Source organism: Callorhinus ursinus, unplaced genomic scaffold (assembly GCF_003265705.2).
Source record: "Callorhinus ursinus isolate GAN/ISIS: 27379988/994484 unplaced genomic scaffold, GSC_fseal_2.0 scaffold75, whole genome shotgun sequence".
In the NCBI taxonomy this organism is placed as follows: domain Eukaryota; kingdom Metazoa; phylum Chordata; class Mammalia; order Carnivora; family Otariidae; genus Callorhinus; species Callorhinus ursinus.
Window position 1 is genome coordinate 2,969,555 of NW_027397137.1, and position 22,855 is coordinate 2,992,409.

Here is a 22,855-nt window from a genome sequence, read left to right on the forward strand (position 1 = left end):
TCTTCTTCTTCTTCTTCTTCTTCTTCTTCTTCTTCTTCTTCTTCTTCCTCTTCCTCTTCCTCTTCCTCTTCCTCTTCCTCTTCTTCTTCTTCTTCTTCTTCTTCTTCTTCTTTCTTCTTCTTCACATATAATGTATTAGTTGTTTCAGAGGTACAGGTCTGTGATTCAACAGTCTTGCACAATGCACAGCGCTCACCATAGCACATACCCTCCCCAATGTCTATCACCCAGCCACCCCATCCCTCCCCACCCCCACCACTCCAGCAGCCGTCAGTTTGTTTCCTGAGATTAAGAATTCCTCATATCAGTGAGGTCATATGATACAAGTCTTTCTCTGATTGACTTATTTCACTCAGCATAACACCCTCCAGTTCCATCCATGTCGTTGCAAATGGCAAGATCTCATTCCTTTTGATGGCTGCATAATATTCCATTGTGTATATATACCACATCTTCTTTATCCATTCATCTGTCGATGGACGTCTTGGCTCTTTCCACAGTTTGGTTATTGTGGACATTGCTGCTATAAACATCGGGGTGCACATACCCCTTCGGATCACTACATTTGTATCTTTGGGGTAAATACCCAGTAGTGCAATTGCTGGGTCGTATGGTGAGCTGTCCGTTTTCTGAATAGAATCCCACAAACCCAAAGCTCCACCATGTGGGCTGACTGACCCACTAACGGATCTCCTGGGGATCGTGTGAAGGTGCAGGCTTGGTTCAGTGGGTCTCGAGTGCAGCTTGGGATTCTCCATTTCCAGCAAGCTCCCTGATGGTGTGGATGCTGCTCGTCCCACACGTTGGGTGGGAGCTGATAGACTAGATCCGCTTGGCCTAATTAAAAATTAAAATCTTATTGGCAATGCATCAACTTTTCCTTTCTCCTTACTAGCCACTGTCATAATGTCTTGGTAATTGTAATGATCATATATTTCATATTTTAGATCTCCCTGTGGTTCTTTTTTAAATTTGTCTAGACACAATCGCTTGCAGTTTCCCGACTGCGATCCCTTAAAAAGATTTCTTTGCACACATCTCTGTTGTATTTTGTGCTTGATAATCCCCGTGTCAGAAGCCTTGGTGCTCTGGGTTCCGCTGGCCATCCCCCACAATGACCTGGGTTAGGGTTTTGACTTTGGCCCTGTCTGTTTTGGAACTTGATCTGCAGGCATTCATGGAAGCCCAGGTTCAAAATCCGTTTCTCCAGGGAGAGGCAGATTTGCTTCTGCCAGCCCCTTGGAAGGGCCTCCTGCCTAAACCACTTTAGATTCTCAGCTTGAGGTTTTGGGGGACCCCTCCAGGAATGCAAATTGGGGCGGCAAACCTGTTTGAGGGCTGGCTTGTGGTTACAGAGATTTTATGTTCTTCCACTCAGCTCCGGGTTCAGTGTCCCGTGCAGTCCCCAAGAATGGAGAGGGAGGGCAGGGTTGTTCCTAGCTGACCCATATAGGGAGAGCATGGCTCTCTGGGGTCCCAGCTTTATGTAGAAAGAAGATCCTGGCTCATTAGACTCCCTGCCTCGAGCAAGCCCACCCGGATTTATTCTTTGCCCCAGCCAAGTCAGGCTCTGAAACGTAAGCTCCACGTTTCTTTGCTACAAATGCCCCGTGAGGCCAAATCTGGCTCTACTCCTGCTCTCCTTGCCCGTCCCAGGGCACTCACGTCACCTGGCCGTGCCTCGGAGTGTCTGCCCTGTCCCTGCCCACTCACCAATGCACTTCCAGCGACGCTTTCCACCTGTCAGCCAACATTTATCGGTGTTTGTGGTGGAAGAGGGAGCTGGTGCCTGCCGTCCACCATGTCATCAGAGACAGAAGTCCCCGATGGTGTTCGTCTGCGAACAGCATAAGAGTGACTGAATCTCGGATGATCCCAACTGCCACTTTTTCAGAGCCCACCGGATGAGTGGCTCTTTCTCACCTGCCTGCAGGGTGGCTGTGACATGACCACAGAAGGAATCGTTCCTAGCGTTGCTCTGATGGGGGAGGCGCCACATGGAGCGGACGCCTCAGCGCGTCCGTGAGGCTGTGCCCCGGGGAGCAGGGCCGTGGGGAGGGCCGGGTGGCTTTGGCACCCGCTAACACGCCCTCATCCTTCTTCTCTTGAGCAGAAGGAGGCCTGGGAGCTCCTGCTCCTTCCCTGTCCATATTCACGTCTGCGCATTATTTTCTGTTTTCCTCAGAAAACTCTGCCCCTGTTAGAAAATCAGATAAAGGAAAATTATGAGAAAATAACAGAGGAGTTACAAAAATATGGTTCCGACGTGCCTGAAGAGGAGCATGAAAAGATGTTTTTTCTGATAGAAGTGAGTACGGCCCATCGCCTCCAGTCGGGACATCGTCGTCCGGAAAGGGATCTGGTGCCTCACGCACTTGCTTCTTGCTCCCGGCAAGCTGACCCAGGCTCGGTCGGCCCGCTCAGCACCAACAGGGGCTGGGGTGGAGGGACCGTGGGCAGGGACTGACAGGTGCCATGTGTGCTCCCCGAGAGTCTGAGGCAGTCAGGGCAGAGCGTGGGGGTCTGTCACCCCGTAAGGTGGCCAGGAGTGGCTCACCCGCCCTCAGCCTCCATGCGACCTCCAAACGTCCTTGTGTTTGGAATATCCCCACTGATACTTCTGTTCTCCTTCTTGACAGAAAATTAATGCCTTTAACCATGACATCACCTCCTTAACTGAAGGGGAAGAATTTGTGGGGGAGGACGAGTGTCGGCTCTTTACCAAAATCCGGAACGAGTTCCACAAATGGAGCTTGGTGATTGAGAAGAGGTTCCAACGAGGTGCGTCCGGGGCGCTGCCGTCGGCCTGGCGAGCGCGCCGGAGTGGGGGGCCGCGGGAGGGCAGGTGGTGCGGCTGGCACGGGTGCTGGCGCAGGGGGCGCGGGATGTGGAAACCACGGGTGCCCCGGCCCACATCACTGAACCTGGGCCGGCAGGCATCGGCTGCAGATCTCAGAACACGCCAGGGGATCGGCCCGGGTCCGCCCAGGCGTCCACCAGAATCAGCCCTCCATCCGCAGCAGCGGGTCAACCTGCCACGTGCTCTCTGCGGCCCCGGGATGAAGTCGCTTGGGTCTCGGTCAGCTGGCCACAGCCCTGAAGCCTTTATCTCAGCGGATTTTATCGTTGCGGCAGCAACGCAAAGGAAATGAAACACACCTAGGCACCACCTTGCAGCACCAAGTTCTCAAGAGTCCGAGAGAGGTAGAAAGTGTGACCTGAAGTTTACTTTTTAATATTTCAAGAAGCTTAAAGTAAATCCTATACTGACCAGTGATAAGGCTGCAGGGAAATTTTAAGGGACTTCGCTTTTATTCCGGCAGCCTGGTGGGTGCCATAACTCATTTCAGCTGACTGAACGTTCACGTTGACCATTGTCCTCGGCTTTGCGTAATGAACGTGGGGGATTAAGTCATGCCGTTTTTTATGTAATTCCAAGGCCACACATCTCAGTCCTCTTTGTTCCTTGGCTGAGGCACGGAGGGCAGGACAAGATGAATAACGGTGTTCTTTGTTGGAAAAATGGGGTGGTCCCGTGCCCCAGCTGCACAGCTCCCGTGCTGCTTCCTGGAGCTGAATCCACAGTGCAAAGGGTTGAACAACTGCCTGTGGTGTGATCCTCCATCAGGGAAGGGCCGCTGTCCCTTTCAAGGAAGCTAACAGTCTTGACCTCCAGCAACCCCCTCCTGTATTGCTCAGCAAGCTTACGCACACAGCCCATGAGAAAATAGCTCATTTTTTTAAGATCCTCATTCCTCCCAACACTGGGCACCCACATGCAAGAAAATGAACTCAGGCCCCCTACTCACTCCTTATACAAAGAGAAACTCAAAATGGATCAGAAACCAAAATGTGAGCCCTAGAACTATAAAACTCTTAGAAGAAGATGTAGATTTGAATCTTCATGACCTTGGCTTAGGCAGCGGTTTTTAGATAGGACACCCACAGCGCACACAAATAGAATAATAGACAAAGTGGACTTCATCAAGATTAAAAACTTGTGTGTGTCAAAGGACACCCCCCCTCACACATACAGAACTGGAGAAATTATTTGCAAATCACACATCCGATAAGGGCCCAGTATCCAGAACATACAAAGAACTCTTAGGATTCAACAACAAAAAGACAAACCCAAATTAAAGATGGACAAAGGAGTAGACATTTCTCTAAAAGAAGAAATACAAATGGCTCACAATGCAGGAATAGATGCTCAGCGTCATTAACCATCAGAGGAACTCAAACCAAAGCCATGGGAGACCCCACCTCACACCCACTAGGAAGGCTAGCATGTGTCCGTGTACTCATTGCTGGTCTGCTAGGGTTCTCATTACAAAGACCGGGGATCTTAAACAACAAAAGCCGATTTTCTTACAGTTCTGGGGACTGGAAGTCTAAGACCGATTACCAGCAGGTTTGGATTCTCCAGACGCCTTGCCTCTCTCCTTGGCTTGCAGACACCACCTCCTCCCTGTGTCTTTCCTGTGTGGGTCTCTGTCCTATTTCCTTCCTATAAGGATACCAGTCAGATTGGATTTGATCACCTCTTAAAGGTTGTATCTCCAACGCAATCACATTTCCGAGGCGCTAGGGATTAAGGCTTCAAACATATCAATTTATGGGGACATACAATTCAGCCTTTGACAGCAGACAATGGACTATTATTCAGCCATGGAAAGGCATGAAACACTAAACATGCTACAACATGGATGAACCTTGAAGACATCATGCTAAGTGAAGGAAGTGAGACACAAAAAGCCACAGGTCTTTGGATTCCATTGACATGAAATGTCAAGAGCAGGCAAATCCATAGAGATAGAAAGTAGATTAGTGGTTTCCAGGGGCCAAGGGGGGTGGGGAATGGGGAGTGTGTGCTGACAGACAGAGGGTTCCTTGGGGTGATAGAAGTACTTGAGAATTAGCTGGTGGGGATGGTTGCACAATGTCGTTACTATACTAAAAATCACTGAGCTGTATGCTTTACTAGGGTGAATTTTATAGTATGTGAATTATATCTCGATTAAAAAAAATACCTATGGGAAAATTTCTCCCGACCAAAAGAGGAGACCCGGACCGCGACTCCTGGTTAGTTCTTCAAAAAGACTTCCACCAGCAGAGGTATCCTCTATAGTCCAGTTTGTTGAGAATAAAAAGAATTCCCAAAGTATAAAGAGGAAACAAAATGTTTTATGTAGTGAGCAGTAATCTTATGTACCTGGTTACTCTGTTATCTCGTCTGATTTATAAACACTTTCTACACCTGCTATTGTATGTGGATATGTGGATACGTGACGTGTCGCTGATTCTGAATGGTGGTACAATTTCTTTGGTAAACATCTATAGAATTTCTTACCCAAGAGGAAATTCCTTCCCCCGATTTCATCCTCCTGGCTTGTGCAGTTCGCTGCCCTCTGGCCTCACACCTGACGCTATACTTAACCATCTTGAGATGACTTAAGGAAAATGGTCTTGAGATCCATTTTTTTTTTATTGCAATCCCTGAATTTTTTTTTCAATTTGCAAATCAGATTTGGTTTTTTTTTCCCTTGCCTCTCTGTGTTTTCAGAAAGTCCAGAATGGTATTGTGTTTAAAAAAAAAACCCACAAAGTTAATTTTTAAAATAACTCAGAACTCTTCTTTTCCAGGTTACAAAGCTATATGTAAACAAATCGAGAGATTTGAAAATCGGTATCGTGGCCGAGAGCTGCCAGGGTTTGTCAATTACAAAACGTTTGAGATTATCATAAAACAGCAAATCAAAGAACTAGAAGAACCAGCTGTCTATATGCTGCACACGATAACTGGTGAGTTCTTGATTTTGCTTGTAGGCATTTTATTTCTAGGGCAATGAAAGGCTTGAGCCCAAACCAGTGTTGAACTCCACAGCTCTCCTCCTGGGGTGTTTTTTAAACTCCAAGCTCTCCTCCTGGGTGTTCTTTAACCTCCAAGAACCCAATTAATTCTCTGGTTCTCTGGACACCAACTAGGTGTTCAACATTTCAGTTCAGTTCCAACAATAACTGAGTTAGCACCCATCCTCCAGCTTAAGGGCTCGGCCCTACAGGACCGCCCCCCCCTCTTTAGACCGTGCTTCTGATGGACAGGCTAGAAATTGGAGTTCCCACAGCCCCCTCCTCAGATACTATAATTTGCTGGAAGAGCTCACAGGACTCAGGAACACACTTTACTTATCTCTGCTGGCTTATTTTAAAGGATGTACTTACCTTTGCCAGTTTATTATAAAAGATGTGAATGAAGGAGATACATAGAGGAGGTCTGGGAGGGTCCCGAGGGCAGGTGCTTTTGTCCCGTGGCGGGGGGGGAGGGCACCACCCTCTTGGCATGTGGGTGTGTTCACCAACCTGGAAGCTCTCTGAACCCTGTCATTTAGGGGATTTAAAGGAGGTGTAATCAGTTATCACAAAGACATAATCAATGATCAGCTCCATCTCCAGCCCCTCTCTCCTCCCCAGAGGTGGCGAGGTGAGACAAGGAGAGACACAGCCCTCCACAGGCCTGACCGCTCCTTTCTCCTGTAACTGCCGTGCTCTCTGGTTTCCCAGACATTCACTGGAATCATTTTCTTTGTCCCCACCGTGGCGGACGCCATATTGTCACTCACACCTCAGCTGTCTCGTTTCAGCAAGAAGTAATAATCACTCTGGATCCGTGAACCCATACAGGTTGGGGGCAGTCCCATGACAGCACCTTAAGAGATGTATTTCTAATATAATTTTACCTTTAGTCTTAATAGTTGTGTATTAAAATTGGTATTTGTGTTGTGTCGATCCATTTTGCACTCTTAATTTACTCAAAGAAAATTGGTAGTGCTTAGAGCTTTATAGTCACAGAAAAAAATATTTTTTAAAACCCATATATATATGTGTTTCAAACTTTTTTTAAAAACCTCTTAAACTTTTTTAACTTTTTTAAACTTTTAAAAACTTTTAGTTTTTAAAACTAAAAAAATCCTTTAAAACTCACATATATATATATATATATGGGTATATATACATATGGGTGTGTGTGTACATATATATGTATATGGGTATATTATATATATATATACCTACTTCTGTTTCAGAAAGATATGATGTGGAGTCAATAAAAGATTTTCAGGATGCCTGGGTGGCTCAGTCGGTTGAGTGTCCAATTCTTGATCGTGGCTCATGTCTTGATCTCAAGGTCATGAGTTCAAATCCAGTGTTGGGCTCCATGCTGGGCATGAAGCCTACTTTAAAAAGTTTTTCAAACATAAAGATGCTGCCCATCATATTGGGATAAAATTTCTGTGAGGAAGTCAAATGGAAATATGAGGAGTTTCAAAAATAGAAAGAAATAATGTAAATTTTCTGATTGAATAAGAGCATGTTCGTATTTTTTTTAAATGGATAACATGGACATTTAGAGCCCATTGATATATTTGAGAGTGCTGTGTCTTACTTAAAATATTAACATATTTATAACCTACCAGAGATTACATTCTTTGCAACTGTATCTGCTTAGGATGAAAAAAATGTTTTTTTAAGATTTTATTTATTTGAGAGTGAGCATGCAGCAGGGATGGGCAGAGGGAGAGGGAGAGAGAATCCCAAGCAGACTCCCTGCTGAGCACAGAGCCCGACTCAGGGCTCGATCTCACGACCCTGAGATCATGGCCTAAGCCAAAACCAAGAGTCGGATGCTCAACTGACTGTGCCACGCAGGCGCCCCAGGATGAAAATTTTAAATGTCAAAGAAATATGCCAGGGAACAATTGGACTTTGAAATTCTTCCAGAGAGCTCTCCAGCAAAAAAAGGCACGCCCTCCGTCCCTGAGTGGGAAGAAGGGACAGAAGGGAGGGGAGGAAACTTCATTTCTGGACATTTTTTCATCCTCTTTTTTTGTTGTTGTTTTTTGCAACCTACAATTATGAATGAGTCTTGTTTTTTCCTCAGATATGGTCCAAGCTGCCTTCACAGATATTTCGGAAGCAAATTTTGCTGAATTTTTCAACCTCTACAGAACTACCAAGGTAAAACTGACCACATGTCTAAAAAAAAAAAAAAAAAAAAAGTCAGCCTGATGCTGGAAAACAAATTTCTTGGATTGAGACCATTTCAACTTTACGGGGTATTTGGAGAAGCAAATAGTCAAGCTCATTAGTGAACTTTACTAGTGGTATCACCAGCGATGTCTGGTTAGAAGCAGTAAGGCAGACCGAGTGAGTGAGATGGAATATAGAAAGAAAATCCTCAAAATCACAAGAACGAAGGAGACCCGTAGTTTGTGTGGAACATTGTCGCCTCTGAAGAAAATGGCCCTAACCTTGAAAGTCACTGAGGAGGCCGCACGGGCAAATGGCGTCTCCCAAGAGCGAACAGTCAGGAGGAAGTAAGACCCCCCACTTCACGCTGTCGAGAGACTCTTCCACTCTCAGAAACAGGGGCTCCCCCACGGCTCAGCTCAGGCTCCCGTGGCCCAGAGCGCAGCCTGGCCAGCTTACGTGATAGTCACTGAGTGCTCCTGTTCCGGAGGCTGGAGGGCCCAGATCGAGGTGCTCAGATCCCGTGTCTGATGAGGGCCCGATTCCTGGCTTGTGGCTGCTTTCTCCTTGTATCCTCACAACACAGAGAGAGACAGAGAGGGAGAGAGGGAGAGAGGGAGAGAGTAAGGGAGAAAGAAAGCACTCAGGTGTCTCTTCTTACAAGGGCATGGACCCCATCTGTAAGGGCTTCATTGTCATGGCCTGACCCCCTAAAGGCCCCCCCTCCGATGCCACCACACTGGGGATTAGGCTTTCAACATATAAATTTGGGGGGACACATGCATTGCACCCCAGGCACCCAGCACCGCTGGGAAGACTGGCTTGGCCTTGTGCAGGCTCGGGGGCTTGGGGTGGGCTACTTACGCTGCCTGGTCCTCTGGAATGAACACAGAAGAAAATGTTTGGGGTGCACCTAGCACTATGTGTCACACTCAGTGGCCCCGAGTGCGAGCTCTGGGGAGTCCAGATATTTTCTATGTGAGAGATCTACACCCCGGCCTGGTGGCAGCCAGATTCTCCAAACATGAAGCATACAGAATTGCACAGATTTAAATTTTGCCCCCCCCTTTTACCCCCTGAGCTCTCTGATGGGGCGTATAGTCCTGCTTCGATGGGAAAGCCCCCCAAAGAGAAAGAAAGAAGCTGAGACATTGGCCCGTGCGGGTTCCCAGGTTCAGGTGGGGGGTCAGGCTCCCGGAGGTCCCGAGCCGCAGTTGGGGTGGGAGCCCCATCCTAGACAAGCCAGTGCGGGGTGCAGAAGGCTGCCCCACAGCAAGGTGCTGCCTTGGCTCACTTGGGAGCCAGCTAGCCGTGGGCTCCACAGAGGACCTCCTTCCTTGAGCCGGTGATTTGTTTCTGAGGGCTCTTCGTTTTGCTCCTCTTTTGCCGTAGTCCAAAATTGAAGACATTAAATTTGAACTAGAAAAAGAAGCTGAGAAGTCCATCCGCCTTCACTTCCAAATGGAGCAGATCGTGTACTGCCAGGACCAGGTCTATCAGTGTGCATTGCAGAGGGTCCGAGAGGAGTCGGACAAAGAAAAGGACAAAAAAATAAACAGCATGTGCTCCAAAGAAGTTTCTTCAGTAAACATCTCCTTGTCTGACATCTTTGAGCATTTGCTGGCTTACCGTCAGGTGAGTCTGCGGGCGTCTCTGGGAGGCGGTTTTCATTACGTGTCCTTGTGATTGCGTCTCTTTGGCCTCCCGGTCTCTGTGCGGTGACCACCACCAGCTGGCTCGTCTTCCAGGCCTCTCCGTGAGCGTCCGTGGAGGCATCGAGCCTCCGAGAGGCGAGCAGGGGCTGTGGCTCGGAGCCACTCCCTTCTGGTGTCGACAGGCTGTGCGGCCCTGGCCAAGTTACTTGACCTCTCTGAGCCTCAGCTTTCTTCTCTGTAAAGCTGTATCTCCTCACAGTTCTTGTGAATCTTCAGTGAGATGAGTGTGGGTAGGGCGCCTTAGCTCAGTGTCGAGATGCAATGGCCATGTTCCCAGTAGAAGCCACTCACAGAGACACATGCTTTGATGGCTACTGTCCGTTTCAAACAATGTGAAAAGCAGTCTCATTCATGCTGGGGAAGGATGTGCACCTCAGAGCCATTGAGATAGGTCAGGATCTGGACATGTAAAGCAAGTAGTCATCTTGGTTTACCAGATATCTCCATCAGCTATTTGGATGCTTTAAGGCTTCTCAAACTCGACTGTGCACACAGGTCTCCTGGGACCTGGTTGTAATACAGATGTGGATTGCAGGTCTGAGGTGGAGCCAGGATTCTGCATTTCTTTTCTTTTTTTTTTTTTTAAGATTTTATTTATTTGTTTGACAGAGAAAGACACAGAGAGAGAGGGAACACAAGCAGGGGGAGTGGGAGAGGGAGAAGCAGGCTTCCCCGCGGAGCAGGGAGCCCGATGCAGGGCTCGATCCCAGGACCCTGGGATCATGACCTGAGCCGAAGGCAGATGCTTAACGACTGAGCCACCCAGGTGCCCTGGATTCTGCATTTCTAATGGGCTCCCAGGGGATGCCCGCACTACCGGACAGAGACCACGCTTGGAGGACCAGCCTCTAAACCAAGGGTCAGACTCCATTGACTGCAGACGCTGGGATGTGTGCCCACATGAGTGACGCCTGTGAAAGGCAAGTCAGGAGGCACCTGTGCACCTTGGCTTCTCCCGCAGTCAAGCCTACCACCTGTCTGGTCATGTGCCTCACAGAGGCGTTTAGAGGAGGTAATGCACTCACACACAGAATCCCGAGAGGAGAATGAGTTGATGGCGAGAGGGGTCCCCCACCCACCCCGTCCTGAGCCAGCCCTTCTCCCCAAAAGAGGTCCTTCTCTGGTTTCTTGACATCCTCGGAGGGAAAGCTTTCTTCTTCAGGAAAATCTCTGTTTGGCACTTAAGGCCTTCAACTGATTAGATGAGGCCCACTCTCGTGATTTCAGATAACCTCCCTTACTCAGAATCAACTAAATGGAGATGTTAACCACATTTACAAAATACCTCCACAGCAATACCTAAGTTAGCGTTTGATTGAATAACTGAGCCCTTTAGCTGGGCCACGCTGATCCATGAAAATATCATACCTGGGTGAGGGTACACTCAATTACATTGGTAAATTCTCCCCACAGGTGGCCTGTTCCCTCCACATTTGCAGTTGGTCACCACTGAAGTTGTTGGCTTTTTGATATTATGACATTTTGTTGTATTTTCTCTTATTACAATGAGGTGGGACATGGTTTCACAGCATAAGAGTTATTTCTGTTTCCTGTTCAGGAAACCATCCCTCCAGCAGAAACTTTGTAGAGCAGGGTCTCAGATCCCAGCGATTTGTGGTGCAAATACCCCAGAGTTTGTCCTCTGCCCCTGTGGCTTTCTTTATGGTGGTTTTAGACCATGCTGGAGGTTTTAGATTTATGGATTGGACTTAATGGTTGTTTCCTTGTGGGGCTTCCATGCTTTTTGTCTTATAATGTCTCCACTTACGCCATTGGACTTTGTCTCTGAGATTTAGAAACAAAGTCTACAATATTTTCTTCAGTAACGTATCATTTCGACTTTTATATTAAACCTGTGATCCATTTGGAATTACTTGACGTCCAGAATGAGGCTTGCTCTAGACGGCTGATGGTCGTCCTAGAACCATCACCGAAGACCCCATCCCGGGCCTACTGATGCGCAATATGCCCATAATCAATCACCCTCTTCCTCTGTGTCCTGGGGTCTTCTTCTAGATCCTGAATTCTCTTCTGTTGGTTTGCTTTTCACATGTCAGCATCGACATGATTACATTAGCAGCTTTTTATACAAGGCTTAAATGTCCAGTGCAGCTGGTACCCTCCCAAATGCTGCCTACTTCTTTCTTCTTCTTTTCTATAGTGTGGCAAAATATACATCACATACCATTTACCATCTTAACCATCTTTACGTGCCCAGGTCAGCGGCATTGAGCACACTCACACTGTCGTGCAGCCGTCCTCACCGTGCACCTCCAGGACTGTCCCCACCCTATCCCCATGAAACACTGATTTCCCATCCCCTCCCGCCACCCCTGGCCTTCCCATTGTACCCTCCAATTTTATGGATTTTCGTATTCTAGGAAGCTCGGATAAGTAGACTTGTGCAATCTCTATCCTTTTGTGTCTGGCTTATTTTACTTAGCATAATGTCCTCAGGGTTTGTCTTTGCTGTAATGCCCTTCCCTTTAGAGTAGAGTGATATATGGTCATATGGACCAACCACATTGGGTTTATCCGCTCATCTGTCCATGTGCATTTCACTTGTTTGCACCTTCGGGCTACTCTGGATAATGCTGCTGTGAACACGGGCAGGCAACGATCTGTGCTCCCACCTCTCTTTAGGCAGACATTTTCTGCCCCTTCTTGTTTGTTCCAGTTTCAGTATGAATTGTAGAATTAGCTTATCCCATTCCTGATGAGAAGAGAGCTGCTGGGCGTCTTTACTGCGATTATATTCATTTATCAGTCTGCCAGGGAGAGTCGACATCTTTATGACATGAAACTTTTCTGTCCAAGAACATCAGGGGTCTCTCCACTTGAAGGTCTCCTTTTGGGGGAGCCTCAGAAGTGTTTTAATGTTTTCTCTGCATAGATTTTGTGCACACTCTGAAGTTTATTCCTACATCTCTGCTGTGAGTCTTTTCTTCCATTTTGTCTTGTTTGTTGTTAGATATGGTTTCTGCAGCCAATTCTTGTGCATTTTCCCAATGAACACTCACCACGCTGCAAATAGCAATGGCTTTATATCCCCCTTATACCCGAAGCTTCCTCTTCTGGTCCTTTCAGTACAACTGGAAACAACAGGGGAGCCAACAGGCAGCCTCGTCTTGTCTGACTTTAATGAGAATGCAACTTTTCTCTGTTAAATATGATCCTCCCCGGCTAAAATCAAGGTTTCAGCGGGACCGTGCTCCTCCTTGAGGTTCTAGGGGAGAATCTGTCTCCTTGCCTGGTGCAGCTTCTGGAGGCTGCCCGTGGTCCTCAGCACGCGGCCCTCCTCCGTCTCCAAAGCCAGTGATGCTGCATCTCAGACCTCCTTCCGGACCACACCCCATCCGAATCCGCTGCCTGCCTCCCTCCTTTGCCCCGGGCCCTCCAGATAATGCAGGATACTCTCCCTAGTTTCAGGTCAGCCAAGGAGCTTAACTCCACCTACATCCTCAGCTCCCTTTTGCAGCGAGGGGGCATGTGCTGTTCCGTGATCAGGACGCAGCCGTCCCTGCAGCCACCCCTCTCCCTGTGTGTTCATCGTGAAATCGGGCAAGTGTCCCCAAGTCAGCGATTGGCACAATGGCCCCGTGGGCCCCGGGAGGGTCAGGGCAGAAGGCCAAGGCAGCTGACTGTCACCACTCAGAAATTTCTTCTCCGTTCCCGAAGAGATCGTTTCCCACAGACATGGCCAGTCTGTGGGATCCCCTGGGGGCGCCTCGTCCGCTTCGCTCCATCTCCATATGGTGGCTGGCCACGCCCCTCGCTGGCTGTCATCCTGGAGCACAGAGCCGCGTCCCAGCCCTGCCGCACCGCCTGTCCGGCGGCCTTCACCAAGCACTTGTCCCACACCTGGCCCCTTTTCCAACTTTTCTCTCTCAGCTTGTTTCATCTTTTCCACCAGCTCAGGAAGCCGGGTGCTCATCGTCTATTTTCTGGGGGAGGGAATGGAGGCACAGGGAGTGGATCGGCTTCCTGAGAGGGCAGCCTGAGGGGGTGACAGGCTTCCCTCTGAGAGGGAAGACGCTTTTCACCAACAGGTGGGGCCTGGGGAGGAAGGAGGGAGGGTTGAAACTGACTTTAGACATGCAGAGACGGCAGAGAGTGCCCCTCTGCGGCTTTTGAGAGCTAAATAATTTTAGTGTGGATTAAAAATAAAAGTCGTAAGATCTTTTCAGCAGAGTTGCTAATCCGTCCATTTACCCTTTTCAAGCCCATTTTGCCCTCTCTGGTCAGAAGGAACGCGAGTGGTCAGGAGTCCGCGGCGGGGTGCTGGAGTCAGGGCTGGGGGGCTCCCTGCACCCGGTTCCTCGCTGCCTCCAGCCCAGACGACAGTGCTGGGTTGGAGACCCAGGCAGGGGCGTGCATCTGCCCGGCCAGCCGCCCGGCCCCTCCTGACGCTTGCAGGCTGGAGTCAGCCCCCTCTCTGTGACCTCTTCTTCCCTGCCAGGAGGCCACCAACCGCATCTCCAGCCACATCCCCCTGATCATCCAGTACTTCATCCTGCAAGTGTACGGCCAGAAGCTGCAGAAGGATATGCTGCTGCTGCTCCACGACAAGGACACCCACAACTGGCTCCTGAAGGAGCGCAGTGACACCAGCGACAAGAGGAAGTTGCTGAAGGAGCGGCTCGCGCGGCTGGCCCAGGCTCGGCGCCGCCTGGCCAAGTTCCCCGGCTAAGGCGGGCTCCCTGTCCCACCCGCACCTCCAGGGCACATCTGCTGGGAGCAGGACCGCGCTTTCCCCCCCTCGCCCCCCCCCACCCCATGTCACAGATCCTCGAGGAGTTAGCAACCAGTCTTTCCAGTCATTACCCGTGCTTGTCCCTGAGTGGGCAGGGAGCTAGTAAGAGGATGTAGGTCCTGACGAAGATCGGGATTTGTCCTGGGGGGCCGCCGCCGCCGCCTTCCCTGTTAGGAAAAATGAGTTTCCGCCCCCAGGATGGTTCCTCCGGAACCCTCTCCGTCTCCCACCGGGGACCGGTGCATGCGAAGCATCGTAGAAGGCTTTGTTCCTGCTTTGTGCCACTTGCTTTTGTGCAGCTGATGTTTTGGGAGCATTCGTGCCACGTGCGTGGGCACTCTTAGCAGCTGTATTTCACCGATTTGTAATAAACCGTTTCTACCAGACACGGCTCTGACGCCTTGTGTTCTGGGGGGAGAAGCCTGAAAATGACAGTGGGTGGGACCCCAGTGGGGCAAATGATGGGGCACTAACGCTGCCCTCCGTGGCCGAGCAGAGAACGTGGTTGTTCACGAGGGGCCGGGGGCAGACGGCGACTAAAAGTAAAGCAATGGAGTACAAATGGAACAGGAGGAGTGGGTGAAGGGGGTCAAAGGCCCAGGCTTCCAGTTAGAAGATAAACCCGTTGACAATACTATGTTGCGCATTTGAGAGTCGCTAAGAGAGTAACCCTTAAAAGTTCTTCTCACAAGAAAAAGAATTAAGTATATGAGGTGGTGGGTGTTAATTGATTATTTCACAAAAAGACAAAAAGAAACCAGCAAATGCATCAGCGGTTGATCATGTGTCCGGCTTTCCTGTCGCCTGGTGGCCGGCTCGGCGCTGAAAGTATTCAAGCCCGTCTGGGTGGGGGCGGCGCCCGGCGGGGTCTTGCAGGCAGATGTCTGACCCTGAGTTGCCCTGGGGGAGCCCTGCAGAGTCCCGACTGTTCTCCTTGGTCTGGCCAGGGCTGGGGACACACGCAGACACCCAGCCGCGGGGAACCGGAACAGCGGGCTGTGGCCAGGCCGGGCACAAAGGGATCTGCCAGCAGGTCCTGTAAAGAAGGTCGAGTTGCCTGCAGGAGAGCCGTCCAAAGGAGCACTGGGAGCGAATGCTCTCCGGAGAGACATCCTACACAACCAGTGTGGGCGGTGGGAGCACTTTCTACCAGGTGTCCAGAAAGGGGGGAGCTGCCCCAGGAGCCGTGCCTTCCCAGGCAGTGGGGGCTTCAGGCCAAGCCAGGCGACTGCCTCTCCCCGGTAGCCGACTAGTGACATGTCCCCTCCCATCCAGCCCCATCTCCCAGGTCCCTTATGATCCTTGGGATGCTACGATCCCCAGTGCTTTGGCACAATCAGAATCTGCTTACAAGAGCGGATGCCGGGAAAAGGATGGGCATTCAACAAGTCCCAATCAGCTCCCAGCGTGGCGCAGCACCTTGGGCCTTTCATGCCAATTACACACCTACTGACCGCTGGCAGGGGCGGGTTTCCCTCGGGCTAAAAGGAAGCAGTTATCAATGCACAGAGATTTTTGCAAGAGCGAAGGCAGGCGGGTGGTGCAGGCGCTCCTACAGCAGGCAGAGTACGGGCACGTGCCCCTTGAGCACAAAGATCCAGGCCAGCGTCTCTGCTCCCCCCTGCCGGGCCGGCCTGATTAACATCTCCGGGAGCAGCCGGGAGATGTCAGTGTTGCTCAGGGGTCTTCTTCGCTGTGGTTACAATTTTCCTGGAGACAGAAAGAGCAGCAGGAGGAAGAAAGCTGAGAGCATGTGCTCCGGAGAATGGAATTTCCCCAGGGAGCACGCCTGCTCATGAGGTGCTTGCAATCACTTTCATTTTGGCCCCAAACAGCAGGTGTCTAGGGATCCCCCAGGCTTGTTCTGACCAGCCATCAACAAGGGAGAAGTGGACTGTCCCTTCTCCCATGTGTTCGGGACTCGAGGAGAGAGCGCTCCGGAGTCCACCTGGTGTGACTTCTTCGCTCCGAGGACAGCCAAGCTCAGACAAGGGGTTGAAGCGCCCTCCCCGTCCTCCCATCTGCCATCCCTACCCCCCACAGGAGGGACGCCGCCAGGATCAGAGCCTGCCTCTCCAGATTCTGCTGCCCACTTTCGAACACTAGTAGGAAGGTCCATCTGTCTGTGAAGAATATGCTAGAATATCTACGATATCCACTCATGAACCCTCACTTTAGCTAAGTCTGGTCTGGGGCTCCGATGACCCCACAGGAAGGGGCTGAGTTTGGGGCAGAGCAAGGAGAGGGGCTGGATGGAATCGAACTGACTGAAAGAGGAAGTCTTGATTTTTCCAGGACACAGGGGCTGACATGCTGTAAGCACTTAATGCTGTAAGAGGGAGTGGGGTCTGGGCATTTGTTCAGAGGACTTTCTGGATTCGTGATGGTCTTCTGAGAAGCTTCAGAGCCCTTGCTTTTATTACTGTCCTTTTCGAGGAAAAGCGAAGACAAAAGCAACCAGTCAGCCAGAAAAGTCCCCCAGATGCGTTTTTGTTTCAGAGGAAGGGAATTCTGGTGGCAAATCCTCCACCACAGAGCAGTGAAGACAGCAGAAGGCACAGGGACCTTGGCTTTCCATTTGTCAGACCTACCCTTTTCCTCCCAGGGAAGAAAGCTCTCTGAGTGGTTCTGCGGGATTTCAGTTGGTTACAAGCTCAGTCTCTGTCACCACAGCGAACTTTTAGCAAACACCACTTTTGGGGTTGGTTCCTTAAAAATGGGGCAGCTGGGACATTAGTGAATTTTTAGATGTCACTTCACTCTGGTACTTTTCTTAAAATGCTGGGTTTACTGGGAGAAGGCGTTCTGGTATGTGTCGCATCATACATCACCCTCGATGAGGCCAGTGCGACAGAGGGCCTGGGCCATGGGGTTTGGCTCCAACCAGCGGCGTGTGCAGCTCCTTACAAATCCAGGCTCAGGGTAAGGTCTTGGAGGGAAGGGAAGAGACTCTGGGATCAGAGCAGGATCAGGTAAGCCATAGGAGAACAGAGAGAAGGGCTGAGAACTGGCCCGGAGCCTGGGTTCAAGACAGGACTGTCCCCCATTAACAACTCAGCTGGAGAGACATCGAGGCGGGCACAGGTTTCAATGCTGGGAACTGACCCGCAGAGCCAGCATCAAGAGGCAACATAATGCCCAGCACAAATTATTCACTTATCAACACTGGTGTATTCACTTTTCTCTAATTAATATTTGGGGTTTATTTACAGTAAGTAAATTAACTTACATCATTTATAAAGGCTTTATTTCAAAGATTTTATTTGACAGAGACAGCGAGAGAGGGAACACAAGCAGGGGGAGTGGGAGAGGGAGAAGCAGGCTTCCCGCCGAGCAGGGAGCCTGATGTGGGGCTCGATCCCAGGACCCTGGGATCATGACCTGAGCCGAAGGCAGATGATCAACGACTGAGCCACCCAGGGGGCCCTCCTATAAAGATTTTAATACAAAGTATCAATATCTCCCTAGCTTCGGCATTCTGGCTAGATCTTCTAAGTGCAAACAGCCTCACCCACGAGTAAAACCACTCACAAAGCGACTCCAGCATGGAAAATATAACTGAAAAGATTGTCAGCCGCCATGCCATGTGGACACTCTAGGAATTGTGACCCGTTATTCGCGGATCCTTTGCTAATCCACCTACTTGCTACAATTTGCAATTTCCAACTCAACAGTCGCAGTGCTTTGGTGGACGTGTGCATAGCAGCCCCAAACGTGGGTTGCCTGATGTTCCCAGCTGAGGAATGACAAGGTGAAGCCCTGCCTTGTTTCAGCTCTCGCTGTGAACAAGTGTCCTCTCCTGGTCTAGTTAATGCCACCTTTCCAGCACTTTGGTATTTTTGCCGGTGATCTCGCTGTTTAAAATGGCCCCAAGTGTAGTGCTGTGCTAATAAGCCCTAGGCTGAGACATGCTTCAGAGAGAAAGCACGTGTGTGGCTAAGCTCCTACAGGACTGATGGTGCCATTGGCGGTGAGCTCAGTGTTAATGCATCAACAGTGTATATTCAGTTAGGTGTCTTTAAACACAAACACCCACAAAACAAGGTCATGAACTGATCGGTTCACAGACTGGAGGCTCACAGGCACCTGACCTTGTCCCTGTTTGTCCCCTGGAAGCAACGATTCACTATTTCAGTGTTCGTGTTGGTTTTATGGTACATAATTACCATGAATGACTCAGGTGTATCTGAGGGTATTGCCTAACAAAAAGGCGTGTTTTACCTTTTTATTACAACTTTTTCCATAATTTTAACACATCTTGATATAACGAAGACAATTCCCTGTCATGTATGGAGGACCCACGGGATTTGCGGAATGCAAAGGATTGAAATGGATTTCTGTTCTCAGGCAGAGAAAAAACTCACCCAGTCTTACTCTCCTGCTCACAGTACCCGACTCCACGGGGTTAGCATCCATGAGAGCTGAGGGTAGCACTGTCCCCAAGAACTGCCTTACAAGGAGATACAGACTGGGTCTGCATACCATGCAGACCTCCAAAGACTCCATAAACATTTGGAAAAAAAATGCATAATTTATTTTTACAGTATTTCACAATTGAATTTTACAGTTTAAAAAAGACACAAAACAAAAAGATACAAAGGAAGACAAACAGTGGTCACAGAAAAGAAGCTAAGGAAGGAACACGTTCTCACCACGACAATGCTTTTTAAAATTTGGCTTGGGGAGCAGGTGGGGTGCCGAGGGTTTGGAAGGTCCCCAGGGATGGTGCCGCCGAGGAGGCACATGATCAGAAGCATCCTGGGAACGGGACCCCATGACCTTCCGCTTTAAGGTTAAGCGGCAGCAGTAGAATCATTCATTTTCTTTTGGGAAACCAGTGTGCTAGAGCGGAGGCTCTGCAGAGCCTCGGGAAAGCAGTACTCACAGCATGACCATTGATGCTCCGAGCTCGGTCGGCAATTCAACCACGGCCCTTCCCTCCAGGGGAAGCCTGAAGGGCAGGAAGGGGCCTCCGGGAGTCCAAAACACCCCCTTTCTCTTCTTTGTTGCGAGCTTCAGCACGCTTGTGTACAGAACGCTTTGCAAAGCAGTTCAAAGCAGTTCAAGTCCACCGCTGTTTGCACTTGGCAAGGACAATACTTTCAAAGAGCCAAAAGTAACAACTACTTAGAGGCACCGGCCAAGACTAGGTGAGCACTGAGGTAGTAACATGTAGCAACTCGACATGGAAACAGTGTATCTTCAATCACACATCCCTGATTTCCCCTGGGATGACCTCAATTTCCATGTGATTAGCAAGGCCTCGCCTCGAGAGGGTCACCACGGCACCCCACAACCTCCAAGGAAGAGGGTGGGGAGTGAGGCTGGGTCTCCCTCGGGGGCGCCCCCCCCCCAACATGCGGCGGCCACCAGCCCAGCCGTGCACAGGGGGCTCGTGTTTGCGATGGTTTTCCTTGTTCGGAGGGAACTGCCTACACTCTCCCCCTCACGAGCAGGAGCTGAGGTTCTTGTCTTCAGCCATTAAGGGCTGTTCCCTTTGTTTCCAGCTACCACCCGGGGCTGCTGAGAAGGCACTAAAAAATGGTCAGCGAAGACCCCTGTGGGGAGACTGGCCGGGGGTAGCCCTCCCCGGCAGTGACCCCAGAAGCTTGCCCCTGACGGTCCCACCCAGCTTTCTCCCTTTCTATCTCCAGCCATCCAGCAGCTGAGAAGTCACCGGCCCCAGGTACATCCAGAAGTGGCCCCCGCGGTGGGCTCGGAAGGAATCCCAACCGGACAGCCTCCAACCCATTGCTTTGCATCGGCTCCTAGGCGCCCGCACCCAGCTGGGCCTGGTCACCCCTTTTAGATGAGGGGTCAGGGAGCAAAGGGTCTGTGGCTTGCACAGAACTGTGGAGAGTGCCAAAGACAGATGAATTCACTATTTAATAACAATGAAAGGACCTTCAAATCATTTCTAAAAATACATTATGCTCAGGGAATGAAGAATCAGCCCCTTCATTTCCTCGAGGAACAGTGCCAAGGACAAAGACCGTAGGGATTAGCTGTTTGCCTGTTCAGAAAGGAAAAAAGAAACAATGTTATTTTCAGCCATAAAAAGGTAGCAGCAAATTATTTTTTTCTCCTAGACTGACTGCTCACCAAATAAATGAGCAGGCTGAGAGGGACCAAGAGATATTTCTCCTATGGCGCGAAGGTCAAGGAGTTGGGCTGGCACCCCTCTGGTTTAATACAGGAAATTTGGGCTCCCAGGGAAGCTATACCCAAATTCTGGTCTTCACCACTTTTCCTTGTACCAGGGAACCCCAGCTACTCCTCCACCCCGGGGCACAGAGATCTGGCTGATCTGCCTTGCTCTGTTCTCTGCCCATCACTGGAATTTGACTATGATGAGTCGGGGGTGGGGGCGGGGCGGTGAGCAGAGCCAGCTGAATCAGAGCCAAGCATGGTCAGCAGAGCACAGGGAAGCCCTGTTCGGTTGGCTCTGGACTCGGAAAGGCTCCGCCCCAGGTTCTTGCACCTGGGCAGCACTGGGCAGCAGTGAGGGTGGACGGCGGAGGGCGGGGAGGGCGATGCTGACTGCAAACCGGGGCCCCGGGAGGCAGAGTTTGGGCGGTGCTGGGTGTGGGGGACTGGTGGGGCTCCTGCAGGCAGCCCACACCCTGCAGACTTCTGGGCTTTGACACCAGACTCAGAGAGCTCGGTGAGGAGGGGGACAGGGAAGTTACCCTCATTTGTTGGTAAATCCAGTCGGTAAATACTGTCACATTTCCGTACACTCCTGGTCTGTTAGCTTTCGCACAGCCGGACCCCCAGCTCGTGTCCCCAATCAACCACCAGATGCGGCTCTTCAAAGTGACCAGGGGACCTCCGCTGTCACCCTGGGGGACGCGGCAAGAGCAGAAGTTCAGACCACAACTGCGCACACAACTGGCCACGCACCAAGGGTGGGGGTCCCCATGGGAGTTACGAGTGGGTGTGCGGGTTTCGTGTCTCCCCCGGCGAGGGACAGCAACATAATCCCCCAGACACTACGCCGGTGACGAGTTTTAGTCTGGACCAAGGAGGAGTTACTAAGTAAATTGTGGACTGTATTTTTAAATAGTTCAGAAGCTTATTTCTGTCCCACTGACAAGCTGACAAAATAAAACCCCTGGGGTGGAAACGGAGGCAGCGGGTGGGTGGCAGCACGCGCTTCCCCAGCATTAGCACTGAGCCTGGCCACGGCCACCCCGGAGCTGCCTCCGGTCTGGGAGCGCGGACCCCGCCTCGGGGTGGTGGGGGGGGCGGGTCACGGCGGGCTTGACACCTTGCAGTCACCTGGCAGGAGTCGATGCTTCCCTGCAGATAGCCTGCGCAGATCATGGCCGGCGTGACCAGATTGTTGTAGATGTACTTGCTGTTGCAGCGCCAAGGCTCGATGAGGGGCACCATGACCGCGTTCAGCTCGTCCGAGGTCTTCCCTGAGACAGCAGACGACATGGAGCTGCTGTGGGGCCAGCAGCTCCCGCGGAAACAGAGGACTCCCTCCTGGGGACATGCCCCTGCGACAGGAGACTGAGGGCCACGGCCCCTCCCCTCCCCTCGCTGCTCCCCACCAAGCCTCGTCCCGGGACGCTGGGTCATCCTTAGGACATGTGCCGTGTGCCGAGTGTGGCTCTTCCTGTTCAGGGACGCCTCCCTGCCCCCGGGGGCTCTGGAACGCCTGCCCTCTTCTCGAATCTCCTCTCACCCCCCAGCGACTTGGTTTGGGGTTCCCTCCTCACCAGACCGTTCCCGGGCCCATGGGGTGCTCCTGTGTTTCCACCTTCAACAGCCCCGTGGCCCTCCACGTACCACCCCACCTCTCGGCTCCCATGCACGTTAACACGTCTCTCAACCAGCGTGGACCCTTGTCATTTCTACCGCTCGCCTCCCATCTTGCCGCCTCCACATGGGTGTCCTCCAGGCACCACGGGCTTCAGGAGCCAGAACAGAGCCTCTCACTGCTCCCCACCACCCCAAATCCTCACCACCCCCTACTCCCCGGCTCCGGAAGTGGCACCACCACCCACCCTGGGGCTCGGATCACGAAGCAAGGAGCCACCGCCCCTGGATCCCTCACTCTCCTCCCTGCTGAGATTCACTCCATCTGCAAGGTGGTGGCTCCGTCCCGAACATGCTTGGTGTCCCCACCTCCAAGCCCACCACCCACAGCTGAGCTGGTCAGGGAGGACCACAGCAATGATCCCCCACACTTGAGTTCAGCCCCCCTCCTGCAGGCAGGAGGCATCCTTTGTGCTCTTGGCCCAAAGGGCCACCAGATCATGTCATTCTCGTTCTTTTAAAATAAGATTTATTTGAGAGAAAGAGCACGTCCGTGAGCAGGAGGGCAGATGGAGAGAATCCTCAAATAGACTCC

At 51.0% G+C, this 22,855-nt stretch overlaps 2 protein-coding genes across 5 annotated transcripts in view; one reads left to right on the plus strand and one right to left on the minus strand.

Moving 5' to 3' along the window:
* MX1 (MX dynamin like GTPase 1) overlaps nt 1-14,884 on the plus strand; it is a 35,644-nt gene extending 20,760 nt beyond the window's left edge. For all 3 annotated transcript variants that reach the window (XM_025863438.2, XM_025863437.2, XM_025863436.2), the window contains exons 10-15: nt 2,186-2,308; nt 2,640-2,781; nt 5,644-5,802; nt 7,937-8,013; nt 9,418-9,660; nt 14,200-14,884. In XM_025863438.2, the coding sequence (XP_025719223.1) occupies nt 2,186-2,308; nt 2,640-2,781; nt 5,644-5,802; nt 7,937-8,013; nt 9,418-9,660; nt 14,200-14,430 (975 nt within the window). In that variant the 3' untranslated portion in view covers nt 14,431-14,884. The remainder of the gene's footprint in view (nt 1-2,185; nt 2,309-2,639; nt 2,782-5,643; nt 5,803-7,936; nt 8,014-9,417; nt 9,661-14,199) is intronic.
* A 4,139-nt stretch (nt 14,885-19,023) lies between these two features.
* The window catches only part of TMPRSS2 (transmembrane serine protease 2), a 35,096-nt gene continuing 31,264 nt past the window's right edge, over nt 19,024-22,855 (minus strand). For both annotated transcript variants that reach the window (XM_073887053.1, XM_025863512.2), the window contains exons 12-14: nt 21,775-21,917; nt 21,183-21,335; nt 19,024-20,506 (exon numbers count right to left, since the gene is read on the minus strand). In XM_073887053.1, coding sequence (XP_073743154.1) covers nt 20,495-20,506; nt 21,183-21,335; nt 21,775-21,917 — 308 coding nt within the window. In that variant the 3' untranslated portion in view covers nt 19,024-20,494. The remainder of the gene's footprint in view (nt 20,507-21,182; nt 21,336-21,774; nt 21,918-22,855) is intronic.